The sequence below is a fragment of the Trachypithecus francoisi genome, unplaced genomic scaffold, assembly GCF_009764315.1.
Source record: "Trachypithecus francoisi isolate TF-2019V2 unplaced genomic scaffold, Tfra_2.0 Lachesis_group4, whole genome shotgun sequence".
In the NCBI taxonomy this organism is placed as follows: domain Eukaryota; kingdom Metazoa; phylum Chordata; class Mammalia; order Primates; family Cercopithecidae; genus Trachypithecus; species Trachypithecus francoisi.
The window spans coordinates 17,085,846-17,106,037 of record NW_022681469.1 but is presented as its reverse complement, the minus strand read 5'-3'; the positions used below and the strand labels follow the sequence as shown (position 1 = coordinate 17,106,037).

General features: G+C 40.2%; 1 protein-coding gene across 3 annotated transcripts; it reads left to right on the top strand.

Annotated features, from left to right (window-relative positions):
- Nucleotides 1-6,293: 6,293 nt before the first annotated feature.
- On the top strand, nucleotides 6,294-18,666 carry SSBP1 (single stranded DNA binding protein 1). 3 transcript variants are annotated; one of them, XM_033192647.1, is made up of 8 exons: nucleotides 6,331-6,464; nucleotides 7,075-7,141; nucleotides 10,375-10,435; nucleotides 11,764-11,904; nucleotides 12,100-12,187; nucleotides 13,655-13,743; nucleotides 18,261-18,351; nucleotides 18,516-18,666. In XM_033192647.1, the coding sequence occupies exons 2-7, from the start codon at nucleotides 7,118-7,120 to the stop codon at nucleotides 18,332-18,334; spliced, it is 477 nt and encodes a 158-aa protein (XP_033048538.1). In that variant the 5' UTR covers nucleotides 6,331-6,464; nucleotides 7,075-7,117; the 3' UTR covers nucleotides 18,335-18,351; nucleotides 18,516-18,666. The 3 variants fall into 3 exon arrangements, with proteins under 3 accessions (XP_033048540.1, XP_033048538.1, XP_033048539.1); XM_033192649.1 differs by lacking the exon at nucleotides 18,261-18,351 and having other exon boundaries at nucleotides 6,294-6,377; XM_033192648.1 differs by lacking the exon at nucleotides 18,261-18,351.
- Nucleotides 18,667-20,192: the final 1,526 nt, after the last annotated feature.

The window sequence follows — 20,192 nt, the reverse complement described above, 5'->3', positions numbered from 1 at the left end:
TTTGGGTCTACAGACTCTTCTCTACTGTGTTCCTCAGCCTAGCTTCACAACTGAATGGACCTGGTGCCAGATTATTGCCCGCTTTGGCTCTGGCTCTCTCGCTCTCGCTCTGGCTCTGGCTCGCCCGCTCTCGTTCTTTCTGGCTCGCCTGTTCGCTCTCTCTCTCGCTCTCTGGCTCGCCCGCTCGCTCTCTCTGTCGCTCTCTCGCTCTCTGGCTCGCCCGCTCGCTCGCTCTCTCTCTCGCTCTCTGGCTCGCCCGCTCGCTCTCTCTCTCGCTTTCTCGCTCGCCCGCTTGCTCTCTCTCACTCTCTGGCTCTCTGGCTTGCTCTCTCGCTCTCTCTCTCTCTACAGTAGCAGGATGTCACCAAAATAGTATGTATCTATCTGCATAGATACTACTGAGTGTGAGGGACTGGGTCTTCACTGGCCTTGGCGTTTCATCCCTTCCATTTCAGTTAGATGCTTATTTCTTACCTCAGTAAGTTTTGTTTTTGCACAGAGATTGTTAGGTAACTTGGAAACTAATTATCACAATTATTTCATTAACATCACTGGGCTGGTAACATTAAAGAAGTTAAATTAAAATACTTTAGAAAATATGTTACTTCTCTATGGATGTATTCTAAATGTCAACACTGACATTAAGGTACCAACAGATAATCTTGAGATCTAGAGGAATACTATTGTGCTCCACTGGTCTAAGCTCTGACACACATACCACTTTAGAGAGGCCATTTACTGAAAATTGTAGAAAGATGAATATTGAAAGATATGAACCTTTCAGCCTGAACAACTAAGGCTTTTTATCTGTAGATGAACCATATTTTCAATCTTGAATTGCAGAAAAATTGTCAGGTTGTTTTTAAATTAAGCCATAATAACTACTAAGTATTGCTAAAATTGCTTTCAAACCATTCTAAAATATATGCAAGTAATCAGTGTAGGTAATAAGTGCTGCAATTTTTCAACAGTTATTATGAGGCTTTAGAGAAGCTGATTTAAAATCAAAGTAAAAACCTGATTAAAATTTCTTTAAAAATGGATAATTTACAGCAAAACTATCCAAGGCTTCCTATTTATGATAAACCATTGCCAGTCTTCGTCTCTACCAATGGATGCCTATAGCTGGAACCTTTTTAATTCAGGGAGAAATAAGTCAGGCCCAAGGTGATTTTGCACCCCTGGGCATTTATGATACACACTTCTTTCTCATTCATCTTTGCAAGTGATAAAAGCCCTGTGTCAGTCTACTACTGCTAGGCATTAAAACTGATTAAAGCCATAATGCTACCTGTCACCACTTCACAGCACTGGGAAGGCCATCTCTGGGCCCATGGATGAACTACAGAAAGTATGTGTATGTGTATCCTATGGAGAGGTTTCAGGGCTTCCTCATCAAAATGCAAAATTTAGGTTTCTGAAGGGGTATCTCTGATACAAAAATATATTGGAGTCACTATTCTAAGTCTTCAATTAAAAAAAATTTTTATGGCTCTGTGAGCATCCTTCTGGACTCTTCCCTGAAATAAGAATGCTTATTTGAGCATCCCTTCTGGATTCTTATTTCCATACCCTGGCCTGTGACTTGGGCCCTACTAGCCTGTCCTTGTTTTAAAGTATACTGTGAACTGGATATTCACAAGTTCCCTGAACTCTAAGAGCTCACAGTTAACAGGAGGGATGAGGTACCTTCATGATCATTTGTTATAAGATGGACAGAGTGTGCAAAGAAAATGAAATGGGAGAACAGAAAGGAAGGAACGTTTGAGTAGAGAATTCTGCAAGTGTGTGAGGGGAGTGCATTTCAGATCCTGAGGATGGAGCAATGCAACACAGAAGCATTTGTTGTGTCAGGAAGGAGGGATCCATTTGATAATAGAAGAAAATGCTTTAATTTCTCCATGACATTTTACATCGTAAAAAACTGTACATTTTATCATGCTTTTCTTTGTCAAACAAAAAACAAAATAGCAGCACTGTGACTCTCTCCAGCCAGCAATCTTAGGAAAATGTGTATTGGCAATTCCTGTCTGAGAATTCAGAGTACTCCAGACTCTACACTAAGATATTATTTAGAAAGTTGTAAGAGTTTGGTTAAGGTTGTCTCTTTTCAATTTGCATGGTGCTTTCTGCATTTTTCTTTATATAACTTCTCCCACACTCCTTACTCCAAAGTATGCAAATTGAAAGGGAGATATTAGTGGCATCATGAAGAAAGAAGTTTTAGGGCCAAGTGATTGGATATGGGTGAATGGATGTGGGTGGTCAGAGAGAGATGAAGATGATTATAAAGTTCAAGTCTGGGAGAATCTTGGTACCATTAAAACAAACAAGGGAGAAACTGGCATTGGGCAAAAGAGTGAATTTAGTTTTTCATTTGACTCAAGTGGAAGCAGGATTTTTAAAGAGAAAATCACTGGAAGTCATTGACAGTAGTAACATAGTGGGTGGAGTGTGGGATTACTGGTTCCTGTGCAAGGCTTGAAGGCAGTATAGCGTGGTATGTTTCAGGAGCTCAACATTGTGAAGGTGCTAGTAAAAGAGAGGTAAGCATCTGGAAATACGACATACCAACCGGTAAACAAGACCTTCAGGAGTGGGTTAAGGTGTGCATTGGAAGCTATGTTAAGATTTTATCCCTAAACGGCAAAAAATGGGAAGATGAAAAGTTTTAGGTAGAGGCCTGAGGAGGTGATTTGCCTGTTAGAACAATACGGTGGGTACCTTCTTTCTCCACAATCTGGACAGTGCCAGGACCAGGAGATGGAGTGGAAGGGGTGGCCCCCACTGGTGTGGGTTCTGTAATTTATGGGGCTCCATACATTCTTTTTCCCACTAGGCCCAGGATTAGCATGAATGAGACAGAATTTAAGGGGCACCAAGAAACTCAGCAACCAAGATTTGTGACGCTTTAGTGAAATATTCTTAAAATATTAAAACTAATGAAAAAAAATTCATGATGAATAAAATACCAAAATTTTAAATAAAGACAAGATCAATAAGCTGAAGTTAATTAAAATTATTTAAGATTGTTACTTGGTCAAGAAAAATTGTGAAGACATGGCAATTCCCTCAAAACAAGCTAAGCAAAGAAGTTGATTTGAAAACATCACTGATCAGTTTACTTCCATTAAAAGTAAAGTTATATTACATTCCATCTTGGCATAAATAAAATATTTAAAGTTAAAACAGTGTTGTGAATTTTAATACACCTGTAGTGTAACGGGTCCCCCCCTACCCCGGGTTACTAAAGAGTGTATGTCCACTGCCTGAATCCTGAAGGCCAGGCCATGTGCCAAGGTCATGGTGACCAGCCAAAGAGCAGGTGTTTCTGAGAAGCTAAACATCCCAGAGAATATCTGAGAACCTATCAAAGAAAACAGTTCCATTACACACAATAGGTTAAAAGCCAGAAAATCAGCTTACAAGTAGCTTAGGGATGGGAGGCCAGGCGGATCTCCACAGCTGTCCTGCTGCCGTCCAGGAGTGCCTTTTATGCAAGCTCTCATAAACTCCTCTACTCGCCAAGCTGTACTTGTCCGGGTCAATCTTTGGTTTCTCGGCTTCCTCTCAGTTTGGGGGAAGGTTTTTATTAATGCAATTTTGGGTATTTCTCGTTACAATACCTACTTTAAAAATTTTCAGTACTGCTTCAACTACTTTAATGTTTTGGAAATATATGTGTGTATATATCGATATACACACATAAATTAGCCACCTGGCTAATTTTTGCATTTTTTGTAGAGACAGGGTTTTGCCATGTTGCCCAAACTGGTCTTGAACTCCTGGGCTCAAGTGATCCTCCCGCCTCAACCTTCCGAAGTGCTGGGACTACAAACATGAGCTACTGGACTGTCAAAAATTTTTTAAATTAAAAATTAATTACAACATTTATATTGATATATACATCCACATATATACATATATATATAGTGTGATATATATACCCTGTCTCAAAAAATATGTGTGTATATATAGACATATATATAAACATGCACATATTTCATTGATATATATAGATATAGATATATATACACACATATATATTTTGAGACAGGGTCTCACTCTGTTGCACAGGCTGGAGTGTAGTGGTGTGATCATGGCTCACTGAAACCTCACCTTCCCAGGCTCAAGTGATCCTCCCACTTCAGCCTCCACAGTAGCTGGGGCTATAAGCACATACCACTATGCCTGGCTTTTTTTTTTTTTTTGGAGATGGAGTCTCACACCATTGCCTAGGCTGGAGAGAGGGGCACGATCTCAGCTCACTGCAAGCTCTGCCACTCTGGAAGGTTGAGGCAGGTGGATCACTAGAGCCCAGGAGTTCAAGACCAGCTTGGGCAACATGGCAAAACCCTGTCTCTACAAAAAATACAAAATCTGCCAGGCAGCCGGGCGCGGTGGTTCACGCCTGTAATCCCAGCACTTTGGGAGGCCGAGGCGGGCAGATCACGAGGTCAGGAGATCGAGACCATCCTGGCTAACACAGTGAAACCCCGTCTCTACTAAAGATACAAAAAATTAGGCGTGGTGGCGGGTACCTGTAGTCCCAGCTACTCGGGAGGCTTAGGCAGGAGAATGGCGAGAACCCTGTGTAGGCCTAGGCTAATGTGCATGTTTATGTCTTAGTTTTTTTAAAAAAGGCAAAAAAGTTTTAAAAAAAAAAAAAAAGCAAAGGTAGAAAAAACTTACAGAATAAGGATATAAGAAAAATATTTTTGTATAGTGGTACAGTGTGTGTTTTAAGCTAATTGTTATTACAAAAGAGTTAAAACGTAAAAAATATTTAAAGATTTATAAAGTTATAGTAAGTGAAAGTTTATTGAAGAAAAATATTTTTTATAAACTGAGTGTGGCCTAAGTGTATAGTGTTTATGAAGTGTTTAGTGGGGTACAATAATGTCCTAGACCTTCACGTTGGGTTACCACTCACTCACTCACCCATAACAACTTCTAATTCTCCAAGCTCCATTCATGGTAAGCGCCCCATACAGGCGTACCATTTTTATCTTTTATACTGTATTTGTACTGTACCTTTTCCATGTTTACATATGTTTAGACACACACATACTTACCATGAATTACAATGGTCTGCAGTATTCAGTACAGTCCCATGCTGTCAGGTTTGCAGCCTGGAAGCAACATGCCACACAACACAGCTGAAGTGTGTCGCAGGCTCTACTATCTAGGTCGTGAAAGTACATTCTTTTTTTTTTTTTTTTTTTGAGACGGAGTCTCGCTCTGTCACTCAGGCTGGAGTGCAGTGGCCGGATCTCAGCTCACTGCAAGCTCCGCCTCCCGGGTTTACGCCATTCTCCTGCCTCAGCCCCCAAGTAGCTGGGACTACAGGCGCCCGCCACCTCGCCCGGCTAGGTTTTTGTATTTTTTTTAGTAGAGACGAGGTTTCACCATGTTAGCCAGGATGGTCTCGATCTGCTGACCTCGTGATCCGCCCGTCTGGGCCTCCTCCCAAAGTGCTGGGATTACAGGCTTGAGCCACCGCGCCCGGCCTGTGAAAGTACGTACAGTCTATGGTGTTCGCACAGCAACGAAATCGCCTAATGACGCATTCCTCAGAACATTCCCTGTTGTTAAGCTACACATGACTCTTATTTTGTTCCTCCCGGATTTCTTGCATTAATTTTTACCTTTTAAAATATTACATGAAGATATTATTTGATTGCCAGTTTTTCTGGTGCTCCCTTAAATTTGACGGCCTGTCAGCCCTTCCCCGGCTCCCCTTTCTTTTTCTGCTTTTCTTAGAGCTTTAACAGGCCTGGAACGTTTTCTTTTTCTTTTTTTTCTTTAATTTTCTTCTTCTTTTTTTTTTGTTTCGAGACAAAGTCTCGCTCTGTTGCCCAGGCTGGAGTGCGGTGGTGCGTTCACGGCTCAATGCAGCCACGACCTCCAGGGCTCTGGTGATCCCCCCACCTCAGCCTCCCGAGTAGCTTGGACCCCAGGCGCGCCACCACGCCCAGCTAATTTTATACTTTTTGTAGAGAGAGGGTCTCACTATGTCGCCTAGGCTGGTCACAAATCGTTTTCCTTTCTTCCCCCACAGGCAGAGCTAGTCTCTGTTTTGCCTACCTCGCCCCCTCCCGGGCGCAGTTAGAAACCTCATCACATAATTTCATTTAATTTGAAACTTGAAATCTTCCAAACTCACCACTTGGCGGCGTTAATCATCCTCCCGCGCCCAAAGAGAAACTCGCGGAACTTCAGAGTTAAGGGGCGGAGTTTCCCACAGCGCTCGCCGGCAGTATTTCCAAGGCGCACGTTGTGGAGTTTCTGCTTCCTTTTTCCTCTCGCGAGCTTTGCGTTCCCCGTGCACCGGAAGTGATCCCTGGTTGGCTCCGCTGCTCGGGTTAGAGCGTCGGGTGAGGGAGGGATAGCAAGCGCTAAGCAAGTGTTGGAGTCCTGTGTTTTGGCTGCGCGTGATCCTGCGTGGGTCAGGAGGTGTTTCTGTAGGTGTCTGGCCCTTTCCTCAGTCGTGCGGAGGACTGCGTGATTTCCTCCCAGTTCTCCTCGGTTTTCAGGTGGTGGCGCCACGTCCGGTAAAGGGCACCCACCTCTCCCTAAGGTGTGGCTGGCTAGCCCGGGGATCTCTACGCTGCTTGGTCTTTGCTAACGGCGATGAAGACAGTAATTTTTCAGCAACAGGTTTTAGATATAAGTCCCTTGGTGACGCTAATAGTTATTGAGCCCTTACTATGCTTCAACTTTTTTAGAAGTTTAGAAAATGGCAGTGAATAAAGCAGATAAAAATCTGTTCCCTAAGGGAGCTTGCATTATAATCAAATTTGAGAAGAAATGGATTGGAAGTGGGATTAACTCACAATCAAAATTTTGTGTGGATTGGAGGAAGAGGAAGTTGTTTGGGACCAAAAAGACATACAGGTGTGAGTTTATTTGGGAGGGAGGAAGGAATCCTCATCAGGTGTGCAGGAATGTTGGTACGTTGTGGTCACAAAATTGGAGTGCATAAGAATTATGAATGCAGTTAGGAATTTAGGACTGGTGAGTTGTGCTTTTGCCATAAGAAGTAATGTTTCTTAATTTGTTTTTTTCCTTCAGGAAGAGCCTAAAGATTAGACTGTGAGGAAAGAAAATAGAAGCCATGTTTCGAAGACCTGTGTTACAGGTAGTCACTTGTCTGTATTAATACTGAAATGTGTTACTATCAGCGGTGATCAGAAGACTTCTTCAGGCTTTTAACTACAGGGCAAAAGACCTTTGAGCTCACCCACCCACCTCTGTACTCATTTGATATGGAGGATTGGTAGTGTAAATTTTGCCAGTGTAAATTATGTTCACTAAAACAAAAAAAAAGTTCAGGTTTATTCACTTACGTAATAGGAATCATTAATTTTTTAAAACGTGTGTGTGTTGCTTGACTTTAAGCAGTGAGAGGACATTAAAGGTCTTTAGTGACCTAAAGATTGTAGGAATATTGTTCCAACTTTTTTCTTAAGGCATGTAGTTGCTTTTTTGACCGTCTACCTGCTGTATTGCTAAACGTTCCTCTTCCCCCATCTTTCCACCCTGAAGAGAGCAGCTCAAGTCTGAATGGTCACCACAGATTTCACTATGTAGAAAATGCCTTCTCATTCCACTTAATATGGCTCCTCACTTTTCCAGTCACTCTGGCCTACCTTGAGCCAGCTTAGACTACCGTTTTTCCTCACTTAGCACATTTGGGCACCAACTCCTGTAGATTCTTCTTTGGCTCTCCTACTCCCCATCCTCCTGTGAAGATCAATGAAGAATCAGTTCCTCCATGACTCTGTCATTTTTCCCACCTTAATCCTATATTCTTGGATCCCCCCCTTTAACCTGTATGTATCTTTAATCTATTTTTTCTATATTGAAATGTGAAACATGAAAAAGTTATTACTTCTGGCCGGGCGCGGTGGCTCAAGCCTGTAATCCCAGCACTTTGGGAGGCCGAGATGGGTGGATCACGAGGTCAGGAGATCGAGACCATCCGGGCTAATCTGGTGAAACCCCATCTCTACTAAAAAATACAAAAAAAACTAGCTGGGTGTGGTGGCGGGCGCCTGTAGTCCCAGCTACTCGGGAGGCTGAGGCAGGAGAATGGTAAACCCGGGAGGCAGAGCCTCAAAAAAAAAAAAAAGAAAGAAAAAGTTATTACTTCTTAACAGTAATGTTACAGTATTAAAATGTTTTTAAATGAGAGTTAAAAGTTTAATTTTAAAAAGTATCCAGGTTAAATAATCCTTTCCTAATCTTCTCCAGTAGGCCTTGATTTTTGTGTGCCCCAAATGAGACATTGTTACCATGTAAGATTTATGAGCTCTTGCTTGTCTGAGCGCTCAAATGAGTACATTTCCAGAATCATGACACAGGTTCTCATTAGCAGTTTGATTCTGTAGTATGTTGTACTCATATCTTTATTCTCTTATCCACACTCTGCCCCTAAGTTTAGTGATAGGATTAGATAGCCAACAGCACCCTGGGAATTGGTGTTTATTTGATTGGTGGGCTTCTGCTTTTTATATTAACAGTACTGCCACTTTGAAAATGTTTCTCTGATAGAATGGCCAGCTCTCTCAACTCTGAATTCAGTGATGCGTACTCCCATCTTTACAGTCGCTCTTGAAATTGAGGAGGCAGCAAGGGGCTTTGGGAAAGTAGTAGCATTGGTGTCAAAGGGCCTGGGCCTTGAGATCACTTGCCACATACTTCCTGCGGGATCTTGGGCAGGTTATGCAGTCTCTCTGAGGTGGTTTTCTCAGCTGTAAGTGGGGATGATTTTACATAACTTGTAGATTTAGTTTTATAATTGATAATAGATAAATCTCTTAGCTGATAGTCAGTAACCATTGCTGCTATTATGTGGTAGTGACTACCTTTTCCGACAGTGATATGATTTTGACTTGGACAGTCGAATCTTTGTGTTTAATCAAAGAACTAAATTTATTAGACCTTTTCTGATGTACTGAAAGCATGAAATTTCCCATGAAATATTTATAGAAATTGTATTAGGCTAAGCTCACTACTGAAGCTGTTTAATTTTTGCAATAACCTTGTGAAGTAGATAATACCTATCATAATTTTTGCTGATTTTAAAATGAAGCACTTTAGGTTAATCATATTTGAGGCATCCTAATTCCTTTTAAGGTCTGAAGGAGCAACCAGGGGAAGGCAGTTACATAGACACAGGGAATCTGACTTTGGAATATGTTCCTGTTGCTGTGTCAGAAAGTCACTCATGTGGTTAGTTCAAGAGTGTATTGTTTTATTGGAATTTAACCTATTTCTCATTCTCTAAACCAGCAGACCCCAACCTTTTGGGCACCAGTAACTGGTTTCACGGAAGACAATTTTTCCATGGAGGAGGCGGGTGCCGCGGGGATGGTTTGAGGATGAAACTTTTCCACCTCAGATCATCAGGCATTAGTTAGATTCTCATAAGGAGTGCACAGCCTAGATCCCTCGCATGAGCAGTTTATAATGGGGTTCGCACTCCTAAGAGAATCTAATGCCACTGCTGATCTGACAGGAGGCGGATCTCAGTAATGCTTGCTCACTGCTTGCCGCTCACTTCCTGCTGTGCAGCGGGTTCCTAACACGCTACAGACCTCTACTAGTCCTTGACCCTGGAGGTTGGGGATCCTCCTCTAAACTAGCTCATTGTTATGCCTGAGAGCGAGGCTTTGCATTTATTCCACACCTCCTGACACTTGTTTGATCATTGCGTATGTTATTAATGAATCTACTTATTAAATTATTAATTATAAAACGTCTCTTTTTACTCTCCTTTGGCCTAATGATGGATTAAATCAGTACCCATGTTGGATCTAAATTTCTTAATTTCTAAAGTCTACTGTAACCAAAATACAGTAATAATATACCAGTTGTTTATACTAAAAAAAAAAAAAATTAGAGGATGTATATATTGGATATATCTAGTACTTTTTGTCTCTCCAGCTAATGAAAGCTGGATTTTGAAAATACTTGGCAGCAACTCTTAGGTACAGGTTGGATTTGCAAATATTATCATACTCTGTAATGTTAAAGTCATATTATTTTGACTTTTCCTTTTGTGTGCAAACACAGAAGTGCCGTAATCAGAGGGACTGTCGCAAAATAAACAGGGGAGTACTATAAACTAACTCTTGAGCGTGCTTCTAGTACCTTCCCTCTACCTTTGGGCTTCTGCAGTAGGCTGCACTTGAAGTGTTTGCCGGGTCCTTCTGGCACTCTTTTGGGAGAACATGAGAAGAGCTTCTCTTCTCTTCTGGAATTTACAGGAATTACTGACTACGTGGTGAATGAATGTGAGTAATTCTTCCGTTTGCTTTTGCCTTTCCTAAAAAATTAAAGCCATGTTACTCATTTGTTCTTCTGTAGGTACTTCGTCAGTTTGTAAGACATGAGTCCGAAACAACTACCAGTTTGGTTCTTGAAAGATGTAAGTAGCTAATTTCCAAGTTTAAAATGTTATTTTTAGTAATTTGCCAATCTCAAATGTGCTGTAGAAGAGTTATGCTGGTTGAGTTAACCATGTTATCATTGTGCTTTTAGTTTATGTTTGCTCTTCAGATCTTAGCCTTGACCCATCAGGCTGTGGAGACATAGTATAAACTGAGCCCCTACTACTCATTCTCATCAACCCTGTCCTGCATAAGAATTTCCGGTCGGGCGCAGCGGCTTACGCCTGTAATCCCAGCATTTGGGAGGCCGAGGTGGGCAGATCACAAGGTCAGGAGATCAAGACCATCCTGACTAACATAGTGAAACCCTGTCTCTACTAAAAATACAAAAAACAATTAGCCGGGTGTAGTGGGGGGGGCGGCGCCTGTAGTCCCAGCTACTCAGGAGGCTGAGGCAGGAGAATGGCATGAACCCGGGGGGCGGAGCTTGCAGTGAGCTGAGATCCGGCCACTGTACTCCAGCCTGGGCGCCTGGGCGGCAGAGCGAGACTCGGTCTCAAAAAAAAAAAAAAAAAAAGAATTTCCTTGAGTCATATTTGGTTATCTGAGTCTTCCCAGATTATATTAGTCTGAGATTATAAAAGATATTGTTTCTTCACAGAAATATTCCCTTGTATTTATAAAGATTTTCAGATCTCAGATTTGTTCTTTTAGCTCCACAGTCAGTTAAAAAAGATATCTTAAAGAAGGATTTAAGATCTAGAGCTTACAGTTTGTTTCATGGGGCTGCTTTCTCTATGACTATTTTCTTCTTTCTTGACAACACTCTTTGCTTTCGCAACCTCTCCTTATTCATTCCTTAACTTATTTTCTGATCTTCCAGAACTTGGGTTTTACTGAATACAGAGATTGAAGTTGCAGTGATATTTATAGCCTTTCTTCTGGACATTTCTCTCAATCTTGGGTGTGGATTTCTTTAGTGGTCAGCTTAGAGGCTGCTATAAAAAAATACCATAGACCGGGTGGCTTCACCAACATTTATTTCTCACAGTTCTGGAGGCTAAAAATCCAGGATTCGTGTGCCAGTATGATTGAGCTCTTGGTGAGGGCTGTCTTCCTGGCTTGCAGATGGTTGCTTTCTCACCGTGTCTTCACATGGTGGAGACAGAAAGTTCTGAACTCTTCCTATAGGGGCACCTTACCCTCATGATGTCATCTAAGCCTAATTACCTTTTAAGGACCCCTACCTCCAAATACCATTACATTGAGGGTTAGAGCTTCAACATACAAATTTTGGGGGAAGAGGCACAAATATTCAGTCTATAGCAGGTTCTGTGTCTCATTTGGTCTTGGTGTTGTGTTTCAGCCCTGAATCGTGTGCAGTTACTTGGGCGAGTGGGTCAGGACCCTGTCTTGAGACAGGTGGAAGGAAAAAATCCAGTCACAATATTTTCTCTAGCAACTAATGAGATGTGGCGATCAGGGGACAGTGAAGTTTACCAAATGGGTGAGTAGAAAAGATGGGGGTTTAATTTTATCAGCAATAAATAGATACTATTTATTACCAGTTGTCTAATTTAGAGATAAGCCACTTTAAACAAGATCTGTCTTTCTGTTTGTTCTCTTAGAAATTGTGACATTGGTTTTCCTGGGCATGTTGTCCGTTGGCATTTGTAACCAGTTTCCTATTCGTGTTATTTAGGTGATGTCAGTCAAAAGACAACATGGCACAGAATATCAGTATTCCGGCCAGGCCTCAGAGACGTGGCATATCAGTATGTGAAAAAGGGGTAAGTTGAAGAAGGAAGGATCTTATGGATTGAATGGTTTAAAGAACTGATAAGAAGTGTTCTCTTGGCAAGGAGTGTGTAGCCTCTTAAATCCCTGAGTACTACTAATGACTGTATTAATTTAAGAGGTATTTACTAAGTCCTCGATACTATATGCATGGCGTGTTGCCATGTGTGACTAATTAAAAGGTATCTAAAACATAGTTTTAGCTTTCTAAGAATGTACAGTTTAGGGCAAACAGGGTGTGTACATAAATAGAAATAGATGAGGCAGGAGAGAAGGCAAAGTGGCATTTGAGCAAGTGGAACATCTGCTTTCAGGAATTCCTGTGCCTCTGTGGCTGGGGATGCTGAGTGTGGCTTCTTGCCTGTTGGCTGCCACATGGTGTTCCAGCAGACAATCTGTAATGTCTGAAGCCTGACACGCCGACTTCATCTTCATGGCTGTTATTTTATATCTGATGATTTTTTATAGGCTTAATAGTTCCCTTTTGGAAGGCTTGGATTGAGTATGTATAAAAAGTATGTTTTCGAAAGTCATAGAAGTACAAAATGGTGTGTGTAACAGCAGTTGTATTGATAGTTAATATGTTTAGAAATGTACTTGTTTTGTAGAAATAATCAAAACAAATTTCATGAAAAAGAATTTAGCAATCACTAAAATTTTTCTTTTCAATAACTGTATAGGTTTTTTCCTATGTATCTTCATTGCCCTTTATGTATGTGTTTATGAATACGTGCACATGCACACACACATATAAGGTATTTCAAGGAAACTGTCTGCATTCCCACTTACTGATTGATGGGTTTGTGTGGGGGTGGGGAGCACCTGACATTTCACTGGTCTTTCTTGTGCGTTTTTGGTGGTGGTAGACTCTCAAAACTGGTGCTGTTGTCATTTTCCCACTCTTGAAAATCATGATTAGGTTACCCAGTTTAGCCTTCTAGATAGTGTAGAAATAGTCTTAGTAATTACCTCTAAGCTGATGCGGTGTAGAAATAGTAATTAACTCAGGGTAATATTATACTAAGCTACAAATTCATATTTTGCATTTTAATCATCTAAGTTTCTAAGGTCATAGAAAAGAATTGATAAATAAATGAAAATCAAGTCTGTTAGGGACTCCAAAATCAAAGGTCAGGGAAACTGGTACATTGTAAATTGTTCCTAGAGATTTAAAGGTTGCCACTAACTTGCCCTTTGAACTGTTTTGTTTCATTTTTTAACTTCCATAAGAGAAATAGCTGACAGATGAAAACATTGTCTGTTTTACCTAGATGTTACCAAGTCTGTTTGTACACTCTGTTTCAGTACTTCTAATCCTGAACATTGAGAAGTGGTAGCAAAAATTAGGTTATGTACGATTATAGATTTCATCCTTGTCCTATATTCAGTACCACCCCGACCTGACTCTTATAAAGCGTATTAGGATCTCACCTAAAAACTGTACATTTTATTTATATCAGGTCTCGAATTTATTTGGAAGGGAAAATAGACTATGGTGAATACATGGATAAAAATAATGTGAGGCGACAAGCAACAACTATCATAGCTGGTAAGAAGCTTGTGAAAATAGCTGTTTTTTCGTTTTCTCCTTTTCTTTTTCAAAAGCTTGGCTACATTGTAACTAACTAGGGTTAAGAGTACCAGTACAACTCACTAGAAGATGTCCATGACTCTGATTTCTCTACATGGTAAGAGTCTCTACATTTATCCATTCCTTTAAAAAATTATTTTTATACTCACAGTTTTAGTCACCAGTAACTTTTGAATAAAACCTAAAACTGAAATGTCCATCCCAGTACTTATTGTTGAGAATTACCAAAACTGAATGTATTGTCTTTTGGAAGGCTCTAGCCCTAACCAGGAAGAAGCATATGCCAAGATAAGAATTACAGTAATGAGAGTGTGCAGATTTATTCGGAACCTCTTTGGTACTTAGTATGCTGAAATTTCTATCTGAAATTATGATTTTTTTTTTTTAATTTTATTTTTTCTGAGACAGAGTCTCACTCTGTTGCCCAGGCTAGAGTGCAATGGCATGATCTCGGCTCATTGCAACCTCCGTCTCCCCAGTTCGAGTGGTTCTCCTACCTCAGCCTCCTGAGTAGCTAGGGTAATAGGTGTGTGCCACACCGCCTGGCAAATTTTTGTAATTTTCATAGAGATGGGGTTTCACCATGTTAGGCTGGTCTTGAACTGCTAACCTCAGGTGATCCATCCACCTCGGCCTCCCAAAGTTGTGACATTACAGGCATGAGCCACTGCGCCCAGCCAAGAAGTTTTTAATATTCTCTTTTTTTGTTTTTGTTTTGAGACAGTGTCTCCCTCTGTCAACCAGGCTTTAGTGCAATGGTGTAATTACAGCTTACTGCAGCCTCTACCTCCCCAGGCTCAGGTGATCTTCCCACCTCAGCCTTCTGCCGAGTAGCTGGGACTACAGGTGTACACCACCATGCCTGGCTAATTTGTCAATTTTTTTGTAGAGATGAGGTTTCACTACGTCGCCCAGGCTGGTCTCGAACTGCTGGGCTCAAATGATCCTTCCACCTCAGCCTTCCAAAATACTGGAATTACAGGCATGAGCCTGTAATGCCTGGCCTAATAGTCTCTTTAAACAAAATACAGTACAACATAAAAAAGATGTACACGTAAAGGTTAAAGAAGATTAAGAAGATATCCCCTAGGAAAGAGTTTTTAAACTTTTGAAAATGCTATAAGAATTTTGAAAATGCTATAAGAATTTTGAAAATAATACACCCCTCTGGATGTCTGCAAGTGATATTAGGACATTTTTTTCAATATAAAATTGTGTTATTTTTAAATGTATTAATGGAATCTAAATAGCATAGCAATGTGATACCTACTAGCCTGTAAAAAAAAATACCGATTCGGCCGGGTGTGGTGGCTCAAGCCTGTAATCCTAGCACTTTGGGAGGCCGAGACGGGCGGATCACGAGGTCAGGAGATCGAGACCATCCTGACTAACACGGTGAAACCCCGTCTCTACTAAAAACTACAAAAAACTAGCCGGGCGAGGTGGCGGCGCCTGTAGTCCCAGCTACTCGGGAGGCTGAGGCAGGAGAATGGCGTGAACCCGGGAGGCGGAGCTTGCAGTGAGCTGAGATCCGGCCACAGCACTCCAGCCTGGGTGACAGCGCGAGACTCCGTCTCCAAAAAAAAAAAAAAAAAAAAAAAAATACCGATTCAGCATTTGGAAAGATTACATTATTCTTTTTTCTTTGAACTTGTTTTACTGTTTTTATTTTCCCCTCAGAAGTGTATCTTAATAATATATGATATAGTTAAGAATTTTTTATTACCCTATTTGTAACAAAAATGGATACATAAAAGAAACTTTAAAATATTTAAAAGAATTCTATGACAAATTCTCCTCAATTGACTTATCATTAAAGTTGTTTTTAGTACCTAATTGACCAAAACAATTTTAATGTATTTAAATTATATTGGAAATACGTCTTTAAATGAGATAAGTGGTGCTTTTTTCACTTCTTGAGTAAATTGCTAAAATTAGACACTGAATTTTGTGCTTTTGTTTTTATGGATTTTTTTGTGCTTTTTTTGTGCTTTTGTTTGTTTTTATGGATAGAAATACTAAGAAATAAGAAACCTTTTTAAAATAAATACATGGCAATAAACTAAATTTTACTATATGTCTCTGTGTTTATGAACTTCTGAGGTATGCCCAAATTAGATAATATTTTTAAAAATTAATTTTTGGGTTGGGTGCAGTGGCTAACACCTCCTAGTCCTTTGGGAGGCGAGGCAAGTGGATCATTTGAAGTCAAGAGTTCAAGACCAACCTGGTGAACATAGTGAAACCCTGTCTCTACACAAAATGCAAAAATTAGCCGAGTCTGGTGATGTGTGTCTGTAGTCCCAGCTACTCAGGAGGCTGAGTCATGAGAATTGCTTGAACCCAGGAGGCAGTGTTTGTAGCAAATTGAGATCACACCACTGCACTCCAACCTGGGCAATAGAGCAAGACTCTCTCAAAAAAAATAATGAATTTTTTTTTTACTATGGAAAATGTCAAACATATATGAGAGCAGAAAGAATGGTGAAATGAACTCCTACCATTTCGCTTCAGTGTCAGCTTATGGACAGTGTTATATCCATGCTTCCAGCCACTTGTCGTCCACCTGGATTGTTTTGAAACAGATGCTAGACATAAGTTTATTCATAAATTTCCATAGGAATCTCTAGAAGATAGGGTGTCTTTTTGAAAATGTAACTACTGCGCCATTATCACACCTAATATTAATATATTACTGTTAAAATTTTAACTAAATATCATAGTGTTCATATTTCCTTGATTACTTCATAAATATTCATACATTATATTACATGGTTTCTACCTTAAGTCTCTTAGATTTTCCTTTTATCTTTCTTCTTTCCTTTGCTCCAGAGTTCATGTCTTAACCACCATACCTTATTAATAATTTATAATTTGTTGTATAGAATGCTCATATGTTTTCTTACTGCTAAGTTTTTTTGAAAGTTTATTAACCTTGAAAAGCAGTGTAGGTATTTTCCTACCCTCCTGTGGGTCCCAATGTAAACCAAGAGTGTGGGGAAAATTTAGATTGTTCGGATTATTGTGTTGTTAGTAACCAAGCCAAACGGAAGCATTTCAGATGATCTGCTGTTTTGTTTTTTTCTTGTCACTAGGTTCCACTAGCACAGTCAGTTTCCTTTAGGTTTATGTCTGATGGCAAAATTGAGCTCTTTAGTGACATTTGAATTGAAGAAAATAGAGCTTATTGGTTGATCTGTTATATTGGTGATTTTTTTTTTCTCCTAGGGATCCTATCTGTAACTTAAAAATCACTACCAGTGGATGGCACTCTTGGCTTTTTCCACAGTGATATTTGAATAGTCTCTTCTGAAGTAACCGTTCTAGACCAAAACATTCTAGTTTTTGGAAGATTATGGTCATGAACAAATATTCAGTCCTTGCTGGATAATTTTATGGTTACAAGAATCTAGATCTTTTGGAATTATAAAGGAAATGCAGTCATTCCTCCATGTCCCTTGGTTCTGCATCTGTGAATTCAACCAATCACAGATCTAATATATTTGAAAAAAAGAAACCAATAAAAATAATACAACAACAAAAATACAAGCGAAACAATACAGTGTAACAGCTGTCAACATACCATTTACCTTGTGTTAGATGTTGTAAGTAATCTAGAGATGATTTAAAGTATACAAGAGGAAGTGCATAGGTTATATGTGATTACTATACCATTTTATATCAGGGATTTGAGCATTGTGGACTTTGGTATCCATAGGGGTCCTGGAACCAGTCCCCCCATGGATACTGAAGGATGACTACTACTTACCTCTGTTCTTTTGTTTATCTTTAGCTAACTCCCTCTGGAATAGCATTTTAAGAGCAACATTTGATATTTTTGGATAAAAATGCTAACTCTGTGATGTTGATTCATAAAAATGTTCCCAAGAATTGGTATATTAAAATTATTCTGGGCCAGGTGCAGTGCTCACGCCTGTAATCCCAGCACTTTGGGAGGCCAAGGCGGGCGGATCACTTGAGGTCAGGAGTTCAAGACCAGCTGGCCAACATGGTGAAACCCTGTCTCTATTAAAAATACAAAAATTAGCCGGGTGTGGTGATGCACACCTATAATCCCAACTACTGGAGAGGCTGAGGCGGGAGAATCGCTTGAACCCAGGAGGCAGCAGTAAGCTGAAATCACACTGCTTCACTCCAGCCTGGGTAACAGAGACTCCATCTCCAAAGGAAAAAAAGAAATTATTCTGTTTTATAATTTAAAAATAAAACTTCTTCTATTTGAATTTTTAAAGTTAAAAACATAAATAAATCCTGTCATTGCTAACAGGGCCACATATGGACTCTTACTCTTTCCTCTAGACCTCCAGAGTGTAGAATGTGATATAGTTTTATCCTTTTCTCTGAGGATGTGCTGCCTGGTGTCATGGCATCTGCCTGACCATTGCAAGCATCCAATTTTGTGACCAGTTCTTTTGCAGGAAATTGTTTCTAAGAAGACTTTATCTTCTTTTCAGGGAAGACAAGAAATATCCCACCTCTTCTAACAAAATCTGAATTATTAGAAAAGCAGCCAGTGCCTAACTTTTAGCTCCACTTATGCCAACTGTATGTATACCTCTCATGAGCATAGCAAGTTATTTAATATTTTGAAAGTTTGTCTAAAATCCTTTTAATGAACAGCACTAAAGTTGTATGTATTAGAGGAGAATTATTGAATGAGATGGAGAAAGAGTTCTGAAATTAATATTTACATTTTGGCTTTTTTACAGATAATATTATATTTCTGAGTGACCAGACGAAAGAGAAGGAGTAGAAAGGATGATTCTTCTTTGGCCATCATTGGGTACAGTCTCATTTCTAAGTCATGTATAATCTTTATCGCTCCCAAGGACAAGAATTAAAATACTCTTTTACATAAAATGAGTGATAATCTTTTTTCTGACTGTCGTTCTCACTCTCCTTTTTGTGTATAATCTTGGTATCTACTCTCTGTTACAGCATTTACTCGTTGTTTATTCTTTTAGGGGTGGTTTCTATGTACAGGCATACAAAATAGTAAACTTGCAGGCTCTTTTGTGCTATGGCAAAAGGATAAATATCCTTTGGGAAGGTCTCCTGGTTTTTGTATACACTTCTCTTACAATATCGATTTGTCCACTCAGTGAATTTACTGAGCATCACTGTATATGAGACATTTATCCCATGTTTGTAAATACTGATTTTCTTACCGTTTTGCTCTGTAGACATGAAGGCAAGGACTGAATCTTCTGTTTGCCTGCACTTTAAACAGTGCTTTACACAGAATAGCCACTCAGTAAGTATTGACAGATGAATCATCCCAATGGGATTCTAAGCTTCAGCTCAAATTGAAGGGGGTTGTTGAGCAGTGGTTAGTGTGTAACCTAAACATCTTTAAGACTAACCCGGCCGGGCGCGGTGGCTCAAGCCTGTAATCCCAGCACTTTGGGAGGCCGAGACGGGCGGATCACAAGGTCAGGAGATCGAGACCATCCTGGCTAACACGGTGAAACCCCGTCTCTACTAAAAAATACAAAAAACTAGCTGGGCAAGGTGGCGGGCGCCTGTAGTCCCAGCTGCTCGGGAGGCTGAGGCAGGAGAATGGCGTGAACCCGGGAGGCAGAGCTTGCGGTGAGCTGAGATCCGGCCACTGCACTCCAGCCTGGGTGACAGAGCGAGACTCCGTCTCAAAAAAAAAAAAAAAAAAGACTAACCTACCTTCTTCATATCTTTTGTTTTCAGACAGTTTCACTAGTAGCATTTATGAAACATAGTTTACCAGCAATAAGGACCTGAAATATAATTAGAGATGAAATGGTTCATCTCCAGGTGATGCCACAGGAGCTGTGGTTCTATTCTGTCTTTCTCTGCCCCTCTTCTCTATCCTTTTAGCATCTTCTGCAGAACTCTTCTTGGGGAAGGTAGAAGTGGATCCTCGTAACAACCTCTGTCAGTGCCTCCCTTAGAGTCTTAGGTCCTACATTTTCCTTTTGTTTTTCCACATGGATCGTTAGGTACATCATGTAATCTTACTTTTTATTACAAGATTCAGGAAATTTTAGAATACTAATAATTTACCAATAAAGATGAAATAAACTCAGTTTTTCATGCATCTTTTGCTCTTTAAAGTTTGCATCAGCTCTCCCAAGGTCTGCCTCCCGGTTTGCTGCTGTGTCCCAGAGGTTGGCTGCCACTGTGCAGGTTGTTTTGTTCAAATGGTAGAAGTCTTTCATACTATCTAGGCCACTCTGTCTCCAGTTTGGCTTCTGACCCAGCCTATATATTTGCTCCCCAGCCTACATGTTCTGTCCTCTCTGCCTGAGAGTACAAGTATAGTGCTAACTGCAGCTTAGGTCATACTGGACTTTATTAGGTTCAGAATTCACAAGCTATGTTACAGGTCCATGACTTTTTTGTCTTAAGGTATT

Excerpts from the sequence above, each read along its gene's own strand:
- SSBP1 (XM_033192647.1), top strand. The coding sequence starts at position 7,118 with ATGTTTCGAAGACCTGTGTTACAG. Across the intron at positions 11,905-12,099 it reads CAGTGAAGTTTACCAAATGG|GTGATGTCAGTCAAAAGACA; the intron begins GTGAGTAGAAAA and ends CGTGTTATTTAG. Across the intron at positions 13,744-18,260 it reads AGCAACAACTATCATAGCTG|GGAAGACAAGAAATATCCCA; the intron begins GTAAGAAGCTTG and ends TCTTCTTTTCAG.